Here is a 12,376-nt window from a genome sequence, read left to right as displayed (position 1 = left end):
TTTAAATGTTTCTAAACTTAAACAAATTCAAACTCAATTAAAAACTTACCAAATCGAGTGGACGGTGTTGTAACGGGGAAAAGAATATGGTCACGTGTACGTGATAACGGCCTGTAACCGGTGGCTGTCAAAATCATGTAAACGTGACAGCGGATGTCGATGTGTTAACAACACCTTTCGTAATTTAATCGTTGTTCACCGTTCACATTTCTCTGTCTGAAACGTCACGATCGAAGTTCAACGTCAAGATCATTTTATGAATATTTCATTCCAGAGGCGAACAACCGGTGATCAGCCGCAAGAGGTCGAGTGGCCTGCAGGTGGACGAGGGTCTGCGGACGACGGTAGCGTGGTCCAGAAGGAGTTGAACGAGACGGTGGTGAGGAGCCGTGAGGAGATCGAGGAGAGGCTCGAGACAGAGGATCGTCAACAGCTGGGAGATATCTCGGACGAGGTATATCCACTAGAGATCATGGTTTTGAACGTCTACTAAAAGCATTCGTACTCCAATCAGAGTCATTTTTAGAACACGTGTACCCGTGTTACATTACTTATTGATTTATTATTCAAATACACGTGTACTTGTGTCCTATTTGACTTATTAATTTATTATTTAAATACACATGTATCCGTGTTACATTATTACACGTGTATTTAACTATAGCTAAAATATTACACGTGTATTTAACTATAGCTAAAATGTTACACGTGTATTTAACTATAGGAAAAATATTACACGTGTATTTAACTATAGGAAAAATATTACACGTGTATTTAACTATAGGAAAAATATTACACGTTTATTTAACTATAGGAAAAATATTACACGTGTATTTAACTATAGGAAAAATATTACACGTGTATTTAACTATAGGAAAAATATTACACGTGTATTTAACTATAGGTAAAATATTACATGTGTATTTAAATAAATATAAAGTATTACACGTGTATTTAACTATACGTAAAGAATTACACGTATACTTAACTATAGGTAAAATATTACACGTGTATTTAACTATACGTAAAGAATTACACGTGTACTTAACTATAGGTAAAATATTACACGTGTATTTAACTATACGTAAAATATTACACATATATGTGTAATACACTTAACTATCTATATAGTTAATATATAACATTAATATATAACAATAATATGTTAGATATTAACTATATAACATATAGTTAATACTTACGTATTTAACTATGGGTAAAGTATTACACGTGTATTTAACTATACGTAAAGAATTACACGTGTATTTCACTATACATAAAATATTACACGTGTATTTAACTATACGTAAAATAGTGCACGGTCGAAGTAAATATTCCGCCTACCGAAATACGCGTACGGCGTAAATGAACGTGGAAAGGGGGAACCCTGAATCCACGTGACAGACCCACACCTAAATTCCACCTGCGCGCGCGTTTCTTCTCTTCGCTTTAAGCGCCACGAAAAGGTCAGACAGACCGCCTTTCGCGGAGGCTCATCATCCCACGTGTAGTCACGAGCTCGGCCCAGAACAAATACAGAGCTCCCTTTTGGCCAGCTTCCTTTCCTGGGCGGTAGAAATTTCGGATTCCGGAGCAATCCGTTCCCAATACGCTCCAATCTCTGATTTGGTCAAGGCCAGTTTGGAGTAGAACGATCGCGTAACACTGTGTGTCGTTAACGTGGCCAGGTGCATTTCTGAAGGACGATCGAAAGCTTTGGCCAGCATTAGGGTACTCTAAGACGGTATTGCGCGTTTAGAAACTTTAATTTATTCGACATTGACCTCCTCTCTTCACTTTTTTACGCGAGAGGTAAAAAATTGTATTCTTTGTGTGTCTCAAGTTCCTCGGGGAGCAACAAATGTAACGGGTGTCTTAAAAAGTATTGCTCGTTAAAAAAAATTTTTTTTCGAGCGTTTCACAAAATTGTGCACGTTCGAAAACTTTAATTTATTCGACATTGACCTTCTCACTTTATTTAACAAAATGGTACTCTTCGTGTACTCCAAGTTACAACTAAGAAGTATTACTCGTTGTGAAAAATTTTATTGTGAGTGTTTTAAAAAATTATGCACGTTCGAAAAGTTTAATGTATTCGACATTGACCTCCTCTCTTTATTTTCTTACGCGAGAGGTAAACAATGGTATTCTTTATGTACCTCAAGTTCAACAAATGTAACGGGTGTTCTAAGAAGTATTACTAGTTATAAAAATTCTTTTCTGAGTGTTTTAAAAAATTGTGCACGTTTCAAAACTTTGGCCACTTAAAAATTGTAATCAAGTAACGAAGATCAACTATAGAAATTTACTATACTATTATAACTTCTAAAAATTCACATTAACCCTTCTTAATGTTCTTAATAGATCGTTTATCTTCTTATTATATCTTAACTAGATTGTTTGTTTTATTGTTCATTTTATCCAGATCGTGTATCTTATTGTTTATTTTACCTAGTTCGTTTGTCTTAGAGTTTATTTTAACTAGATCGTTTATGGAGTATACGAGACAAAGAATTATTGCAACATGTGCTCCAATTAGGTCACAGGAGTTAAAAATATACAAAAACCATGTGTAATAAAACTCAATTATCGCATTAACTCTAATGTCCATTATTTTCAACGCACGTAACTTCGAATCGTGCGAGTGAAATGAATATTTTTAAATAATTATTGCTTAAATTAATTCAGTTCAGTTTCGCAAAAGACATATTTTTATTGTAACCGTGGGTGTTGAAGAGAATTGGAAGTTACCTTGGTTTTTTGCAAAGTGTGTCACATATATGTCTTTTACCAAACTTAACATTCTAAGTTATTCAAAATTTTTCAATGACATTACCAAAAATTCTGACATTTAAATTTGCGTATATATATTACTTAAAATAATCGAAGGTTTCCTTGTCCGAAGAACGAATCAAACATTAAATATTGAATATGAAAAATATTATAATAATTTTAAAGATCAATGTTTTTGAAATTTTTTTTTGCAGATATCAGTTTTTACATCGTATTTAAGTGTGACTGTAAAATAAATTTTAATTTTCCAATTCTAGTATAATACTGGTAGAAGGAAATAACACTTTGGTAAATAGATTAAAGATAATGAATCAGAATGTTTTAAATTAATACGTACTTTGTGGAAAATAATATCTTTGAAATTAAGAACACATTTTTATAAATGTAATTGTTTATTCAAATTAAAGGGAATAAATTTTAGTTTTTATATTGACAATTATGTATGTACTTTATGGGAAATAATATTTGTGAAATTAAAAAAATATATTATGATAACTATGTAGCTTTATATTTCAAAAAGTGGAAAGTTAATTATCATAATCAAAGTTAATTCCAGGCTCTGAAAGTGCATTATGTAATGTGTGTAACTTCTCGCTCGAACTTACTCGTACGTTAAACGTTTGTTCGTGCCAAATACACAAAAATGCAACATTCGTGGTTTTGACATAATCAGACTACAAAGTAACGCATATTCGTGAATCGAGCTTCGAATATAACATCGTTATTATGTAACACATACACGGTGAATGATCGAATTATTACGAACACTTTGAAACTATTACATATTTGCAATTTGGTCAGGAGAAAAAATAAAAGTGTTTTTAAAACGATACTTTGGTTTTTAAGAAAATGTATTGTCATACTCGTAACAACATACTATAACTATTTTAAAACTTTTACAATAAAAAAAAATATATATATATATAATTTTAGCAATAGTTTTAAAATAATTGCAAGATGTTATGTATATAACAATACATTTTTTAAAAACCAAAATATCGTTTCAAGGGCATTTTTTATTTATTTATTTATTTATTTATTTACATATTTGTTTATTTATGTTTATTTGTTTATTTAAATATTTGTTTATTTATTTATTTATTTATTTATATATTTCTTCATTTACATATTTGTTTATTTATATATTTATATATTGTTTATTTATGTATTTATTTATGTACTTATTTATCTATTTATTTATAAATGCTTCAAAATACTTATAAAACATTGCTACGAATTAAGTGCATTTTCAATTCCATTCTCGACAGAAACTTCAAATAAGTAGTAAATTCGAAATATACATAATAATTGCATAATAATCAACCACTGTGTGTATCGTATTAACTCAAAATCAGGAGCAAAGAAATGCCTTCGATAAATCCCTTGAGACGGATAATGAAAATTTGTACATCCGTGTCTCTTGCATAGAAAGGATATATATGTGGTTATTCGATTCGCCTAGATTACCATGCAATCGCGTTCATCGGTGTATCTCAATTTCACACCTCCGTTGGAATTCGGTTCACGTTCTCTTCTACTTGCACACGTAGCCCGCGCGTGGCTCTTTCGCGTCGATTCACTTTCCCTTTTAACGACAACCTGATTCCTCTTTCGATCGTGAAAACACGGGACCCGCGATTAACGAAGTGAACAGAAAGAGACGAACGCGGAAGGAGGTGGTGCCAAGGCGCGCAACAGGTGTATCCTGTGCCCGATCCTATTTGTCGCGTCGCTTATCATAAATCTACGGTCAACGGGTCCGACAGGCTATAATGGCTACGGGGTACCGTCTTCCGCTCACCAATGAGACTTCCACGAACCATGAACGAACTGTGCGCCGCGAACGACTCGTCGACCGTAGAGTTATTGAGACCGGGTCTGAAAGTTCCATTCAGATTTCGAGTCTGAAAGTTATTCAGACTTTCGAGTCTGAAAATTGTTCAGATTTTAAACTTGAAGATTATCTAAACTTCGAACCCGAAATTTATTCAGATTTTGAGTCTGAAAGTTTCCCAAACTTTGAGTCTGAAAGATATTCAGACTTCGAGTCTGAAAGTTATTCAGATTTTAAGCTTGAAAGTTATGTAAACTTTGAACCTCGCATTTATTCAGATTTTGAGTCTGAAATATTCTGACCTCGAGTCTGAAAGTTATTCGGATTTTGAGTCTGAAAGTTGTCCAAACTTTGGGTTTGAAAGTTATTCAGACTTTGAGTTGGAAAGTTATTCAGACTTCAAGTCTGAAAGTTATTTAAAAACGCACATCGAACTTGTTATCAGGTTATATAAATATCTTTCAAATTAAAAAACCAAATTAATTTACAAATACGATTAGTTCTCTATTTCAATAATTGTCACCGATTATTTTGGCAAAAGATCGTTAATAATCGAGTGATTTTTAAAAGAATTTGAAACAGATCAAATTAATTGTTTTCATAGTTTTAATGCTCACCCTTTTGCTACGTCGATCCTCTTCGTCAACAATATACACATTGCAAGCAGGCACATAATTTATTAGATTTACGTTTTACGATTGAAAATGTTGCTTCCATGACGATTTTTGGAAAAAAGACACTTTTCTTTAAAGTAAAATATCTGTCAGTTCTTGACAAACTAATTTTGATTGAATATTAACGAACGACCGATGTGTGCAAGTGACGCTCACGGAGAACAACTATAGTCGTCAGTTGCACACTCTGTGACAACTGACCTCACCGAGGTGTGTTCCTGTTTTCCTGCAAAGATTTCGATATCGTAATAAGAAATAGTATTATTTTTTGTCGTTATAGGGTACATTTTCCTATGCGTCACAATATTTAAAAAGCTCCAAATTCAATTGTTCGCTCGAACTTATGAACTTCCTGATGCATGGTTAGGTTAGGGTTCTTCAAACATTCGAAGAGGATGCACCTAAATCGAACTGTACTGGTTGTTCACAGAAAAAGGGGGTTAATCAACAAGACGACGTTCTGATCGATTAATCGAGAGTTAAAATTTGATTTCAAATATTCAAATTTTTGAATTTAACTAGTTTCTCGAATCTCAAAATTATTAAGAACTACTTACTTAATCCATCGTGTCATAGGAACGCTTAACAGATTTACCTATATCACATACAAAAAGTGATATTACGTATAACTCGTGAATAAGTGAAACAATTAAGAACCTTGCAACTGCAAAAGCCCAGAAAATCAAAATTATGATACGACCAAATTCTGTCATTATATAAACTGCATTCACTTATAAAAACTTGTTAAAATGCATCAAAATTATTCAGCTCTTTCCTTTTTCTTTAAGAAATTGAATCGTGTAATAATCATAGTATGATAAATATATTGGGTTGTTCGGAAAGTCATTTCGTCTTTTTGGTGAAACTGAAACACGATTTTTTTGGAGTGCATAAACATTTTATTAAATTACATATTCTCCATTTGAGAAAACGAAATGACTTCCCGAACGGCCTAACAATATTCGTGCAGTCAAATTCTTGGCAAAACCAGTTTCTAACCTCCAATCCTCATCGATTCGCAAAAACCTTTAAAAAAAAAAAAAACCGTACACAATTCAGTTGCGGTGAGATTCTTGGCAGATCCATTTATCTGACCCCAAATCCTCACCCATTCTCAAAATCACTGTTCTCGAGAAGAATCGTCGTCTCTGATCCCTACCAGGGGGCAGTTCGGTTCACGAAAGTCCTGGCAAGTAGGGTCCATCGTCGTGTAGCGTTCCCGGTTGCATCCACTGTTCCTCGTGGCACAGTAACATTTAGATGGTAGCGAAAGAAAAGGAATCCGTGCACGCGAAACGAAAGTGGGCAGGATCCTCCGGTTCGGTTCGGTCGGTGCCACGGGTCCCTCGAGGAAACCGTAGAAGAGGAGACCACCGGATAGCTTCTGGATTGCAAAAGCCGGGCAACAGGTATACCGTGTACGATGTACCAACGATTCGGATAACGAGGGGGGCCTCTACGGTGGACGAAGGTGGGAACAAGAGACGAGGAGAGGCCAACACAGGGCACAGGTAGGGGGTAAGTGCGAGAGGGAAGGACTCTTGGGAGGGAGCACGGTGGACAGAGAGGGACATCGTCGAGTAGTGGAAGTCGATGATCTCTGGACTTCGCTCTCCCTTCACCGAATGCCGACGAACTGAGCCGAGATGCCGCGAAATCCCAGTCACAGCAGCTGTTCAGCGCCGAACCATCTTCGACGGTTGCAGCCTCTCGCGCGCAAACGGACATTCCGCTGACCATTGTCCGCGTTCTCGTTCAACCGGGACCTCTATTATGTGATCCGGAGACCGTGATAAGGTGTCCTTGTCACTGTCCAGCCAGTTGACAGAGCCCCCGGTATGCGGTAGCACCGAGACTCCAACGGAGATGACTGCTACCACCCAACGTATCCTTGTCGCTCTGGTCAACGAGGGGGTAGTCCAGTGTGTGCAGTGTCTCGCTATTCGGGATGTCTACGTCCGATGATCCAGTACGGAGGATGTCGAACGTTATCGGTGGTTCTGGAAAGACACGGTGACTCTACGAAGGATACCGAGCAGGAGGGTCTTGTTCTCTTGGGAATAGGTTCACTATACGAAGGGATTTCGTCACCAGGTATCATCGAAGGTCTTGGTAATGTACTCTATTGGTCATTTTGGTGACTGTGTGTTATTTTACTTTGCACTCTTGACGATTATTTCGAGCAGTTGATGGGTAGTTAATGTGGGGTTAGATTATGCCAGTTTTTGTGAAGGTGTTGTCAGAGAATATATTAATATCCAAGAGATGATTTGGTTATTTTGGGGGTATTGTAGATACTTTAAGGGATTTCCTGATCAAGTATCATCGAAAATGTTGCAATGTGCTGTATTGGTCATTTTACTCTTGACTCTTGACGAGAGTAACTTATCCTTCTGAGTGATTGATGGGTGGTTAATGTTGGGCTAGATTATGCAAGTTTTTGTGGAGGTGTTGTCAGAAAGAGGACTCTCTGATAACTTATTACTATTATAGTAATGCAGTGTCCGGGGAGCAATTGTGAAAATACTGTAAAACTTTTTTCTAATTCCAACATTTCCCCCATATTTATAACTACTCCTATTCTTTGAAACGATACAAAGAAAAAATAATCTCTGTCCACATTATAAAACAAATTCCTGTTAACTAATGTTTCAAACATCATACTACCTTTGACAATTCACATCTTTGAATACACCTGTTCGTTGGAACAATTCGAACGAAAAATTCCGATCATTTGTTCACTGCTGCCTCGATCCGGAGTTGAATGTCACAATTTCATTCATGACGATCGTACTCGCGAGTGTGAAAAATTAAAAAAAAAAAAAAAAAAAAAAAAAACTCTCACGGAATGGTCCAGGAAAGTTGAAAAAGTTCAGGTAGCTCCGTGTTCTCTTCCATTCGAGCGTTAAAAATCGTTCGAAGGACCGATACAATGGCCATTTTCGAGATGTCATAACACCTTTAACAGTTCCCCATTATTCTTACCACCTCTTCCACGATCCCCCTGTTCTCGTTGCACCGTTGTGAAACGAGACCGAACATTTATACCCCGAGTTATGAAACGATTTCTCGTTACTTTATCATCGCAGACCTGTTCGCATTGTACCGACACGTACCTGGGCCGAATCTTTCGCAACATCGTGTCAGCCTTGTTTTATTTTTACCGTCCAGCGGAGTGTCGTGACCTCAGCTGTTAGAAACACCTTTCTTTCCACTTGTCCGCGAAGGGAGCCGGGGCCCCGAAGGCCGGACGATCCGGTTTATTGCAAGGCAGATTTCGGGACGCGTGCGCGCTACCTGCCAGGTGATTTTCGTCCAGGGGCTAGGTCCGAGTCTCTTGACCGTGCTAACAGTGACCGATCTGGTTCCAGGCTTACCAGAAGGCAGTGAGAAGCAACAGGAGCGATTTGAGAGTTGCCCTCGCCGAATCGTCGAAGCAGTTGGCGTTGCAAACTGGTCCCAGGGTTGTCCAGCACACGACCAAGTCGAACAAGGTCATCGACACTGAGAAAACCTTGGAGAAGAAGGAACTGAAGTCGGACGGATTGATCGTCACCGAGAGAAAACGAACCGTCGAGCACGAGGAGGTCAGTAGACTGGAGTATCGTTATCGGTTCTGGCACTTGGAAGCTTGGATCGATGATTGATGACGTTCTGGTGGTCGTAGGATAATGTGAATGTAGAATAAGTAAGAAGGGTTATTAAACTCGTCGACTTTGGAACGTTCAACGTAGTTAGGGTATTTGAATCCAGAACTTCGATCGACACGGAGACTGGGGGTAGAGTGAAACGAGTGTAGAGAGAACTGGATGTAGAGCAAGTTAGATATAGAACGAGTTGAGTGTAGAACGAGGTGAGTCTAGAGCAAGTTAGATGTAGAATGAGTTGAATGTAGAAAGAATTGGGTCTAGAGTAAGTTAGATATAGAACGAGTTGAGTCTAGAGCAAGTTTGGTACAGAATGAGTTGAGTATAGAACGAGTTGGATCTAGAGCAAGTTAGATATAGAATGAGTTGAGTATAGAACGAGTTGGGTGTAGAACATGTTAGATATAGAATGAGTTGAATGTAAAACGAATTGGGTCTAGAGCAAGTTAAATATGGAATGAGTTGAATGTAAAATGAGTTGTGTCTAGAGCAAGTTAGATATAGAACGAGTTGAGTCTAGAGCAAGTTAGGTATAGAATGAGCTGAGTATAGAACAAGTTGGGTCTAGAACTAGTTGAGTATATACCGAGCTGGATCTAGAACAAGTTACGTAAAAAATGAATTGGATCTAGCACGACGTATACGTATAAAATGAGATAGATTTAGAACTACTTAACATTGAATAATTTGGATCTAGAATAGTTTAGGTACAGAATGAACTGATTCTAGAAAGAGGTAGCTATGGAATGAGATTGGTCTGAGTTAGATCTGGGTTAGGTCGGCATAATCTCTTCTTGAATCTTCTGTACCGTGAGACATCATCTTTGAGCTTTGTCTCGATGAGCTGCATCTGCTACATTAGGTTTCAAAGTGTTTGGACTAGATCTAGGAGCAATATTGTAGAGGCAAACGTTAGGGAGGAATCGAAGAACATTCACGGATTTGTTCACGAATTAACATAACGGATTTGATAAAAAACTGTGAGTGAATTATGATGATTATATTACAACATTGATTTCAGATAAAGGACGACGAGGTTCCCGACGACGGGAGCGACGCCAACGTTGACGACGCGTCGGAGAAGAGGAAAGAAAGCTCTCAGAGATTCGTCAAGAAGAGAGACGAGGACGTGGTCGATTACATCTCGGGTGGCGAGAGGGTCGCCCGAGAAATGCGCTACGTCGCCGAGACCACCGAAGGGGAACGCATAGGCGACTGGACGCCATCGCCAACGGCCATGCGAACTACTCGTTTCCACAAACAGTCTGGTGTGTTCTCTTGCTCTCGTTGACACCTTCGTGGGTCACAAGAAAGAGTTTGTGGTAGTCGTTTAAACATTTTCCATCTTCGGCGATTTCGATAACCTTGTCGACATATTTCAAGGTCACGGTTTTGAACACTTTTTTCCTATACCTGCTACCATAATTAGAATTTAGTTTCCAAGATATTTGCAAAGAATCAACAACGCTATGATATCGATGGTAAAGTTGTGGAAAAGGTACATCCTCGTAGATTTAAGGATGCCTCATAAAAGTTCACTTTAGAGTCGTTTGAAACTTCATTCCACATTAAATGTGTGGATATTCATAGTATTCGAATACTCAAGTATTTCAAGTTCACTCATAGTATTCGAATATTCAAATACTTAAAGTTCACTCATAATATTCGAAAATTCAATTATTTCAAGTTCACTCATAGTATTCGAATATTCAAGTATTCCAAGTTCTCTCATAGTATTCGAATACGTATAGTAGATGAGGTGTTCGAAAGAGCACCTGTTCAAGTAGATCAAGATCTCATTATGTCTAAAACTTGCAACTGACAAGACTCGATGAACTGTCACAGGCTTTCCTGCAGAGGGTTTCCCTTCGCGAAAAGACGTGTTGACGAAGAAACCACTGGACCTGGAGGAGGAAGATGAAGCGAGAAAGTTCGAGACGTCCAAGTGGTTGGAGAGTCACTTCGGCAGCGAGTCGCGTTCTTCTCATGGTTCCATCGATGCAGACGAATCACCACTCCCGACCAGCACCAACACTAGCTACATCAACGTTACCATGAAGTCCTGCACCCCTAAGGAGCGCGATTACCAGAACGTGAACTCCAACAGGCATCAGTGGCGAAGCACTGGGCGAGACTCGACTTCTCCTTCGGGATATTTCCATGGGATCAGCGAGTGGTCAGAGAGATACCAAGGAAGAGGTATTTAAAGGTCTAGACAGTGTAGGTGATACGGTAGCATAAGCGTTCTTGGCATAGGCGATGTTGGTAGAGGAGATGGTCTAAGTATGGGTTAGCACTTTTACTTCAAGGTCTACTATTGCCAAACCTTTTGAAAGCAAAAATGTTCATATTGGAAAGTGTGATCCAAATTTGGGCCACTCTTAAAATAATTCAAAAGAAAAGTGAAAGCTGCATATTTTCAGATCAAATACTTTAGATATACACTGATGTGTTACATCGAATAAAAAACAAAATATCTTGAAAAATAAAACCCTCAAGTAAAAATTCTAAGCCATATTTAGACCACCTCCTACACCTTTAATAATAACCAAGGTCGCACTTCGTTACCCAGACAGACAAAATCACAAGACGAGCTCTCCGTCGCAATACGTTGAACCGGTTCACGTGAATGGACATGCCCACGACATCGGGAGGAACCAGGTTCAGGAATCCACATACTCGCGGACGTATGAGTCAGTTCTTCGTCGCGAGCACCAGGAGTCGGTGCACGATCGACAACGCACTCCTTCTCCACCTGTCAGACGAAAATCCAAGGAACAGGTGTGATCAAATTCCTTTAGGGGTACTTTACAAAATAAGCTAGAAGCAAATAGTACAATTGCACCGTCCGACACGATTTTTGCCTTCCAATAACCAATGAACCCTTGTAAAGCCACACTCGCCAAACAAGTGTTGCATACAAACGTACAAACGTTAGAAAGTTTTATACATTCCTAGACGTTACAAAACTTTTCAATATCGTAAAATAATATTCTAAATTCGCAGCCAATTAGCTCGGTACCACCCGCGACGAAGAATGATTATTCGTCGCGAGTAATACCGATTACCAGGTCTCACCACGTGGAGGTTGCTGCGAGCGGAGATCCAGAGGGAGATAGATGGAATTAAGTGTGTCCTGGAAGTGGACACACCAGAAGAGACGGCAACTGACCGTTCGGATTAGCTACACGACCGGTCACTTGCTTATGCAACTAGTAGAGGTGACCGGACTGTGGAACGAGGAAGCGAGCAAAAATAAGCATAAATGCGAAAGAATAATTAAAATGTGCTATAAATTACCTAAATTCGATATTAAACATACCTGGATAAAGAATCGTACAAATTAACAAATTAAATTTGTTCCTAAACGCGATTGTTATTGTTGGAATACCTATTTATTGAAATGGTTATAACGATTGAATATTGAA

At 38.2% G+C, this 12,376-nt stretch overlaps 1 protein-coding gene across 1 annotated transcript in view; it reads left to right on the top strand.

The window, feature by feature from the left end:
- Chas (chascon) overlaps nucleotides 1-12,376 on the top strand; it is a 30,680-nt gene that overhangs the window by 12,678 nt on the left and 5,626 nt on the right. Inside the window, exons 5-9 of the mRNA XM_076313280.1 lie at nucleotides 275-454; nucleotides 8,673-8,888; nucleotides 9,970-10,216; nucleotides 10,794-11,147; nucleotides 11,521-11,729. Coding sequence (XP_076169395.1) covers nucleotides 275-454; nucleotides 8,673-8,888; nucleotides 9,970-10,216; nucleotides 10,794-11,147; nucleotides 11,521-11,729 — 1,206 coding nt within the window. The remainder of the gene's footprint in view (nucleotides 1-274; nucleotides 455-8,672; nucleotides 8,889-9,969; nucleotides 10,217-10,793; nucleotides 11,148-11,520; nucleotides 11,730-12,376) is intronic.

This window comes from Ptiloglossa arizonensis, chromosome 5 (assembly GCF_051014685.1).
Source record: "Ptiloglossa arizonensis isolate GNS036 chromosome 5, iyPtiAriz1_principal, whole genome shotgun sequence".
Classification (NCBI taxonomy): Eukaryota; Metazoa; Arthropoda; class Insecta; order Hymenoptera; family Colletidae; genus Ptiloglossa; species Ptiloglossa arizonensis.
Note: the sequence above shows the minus strand (reverse complement) of the source record. Positions and strands in the feature narration are given on the sequence as shown.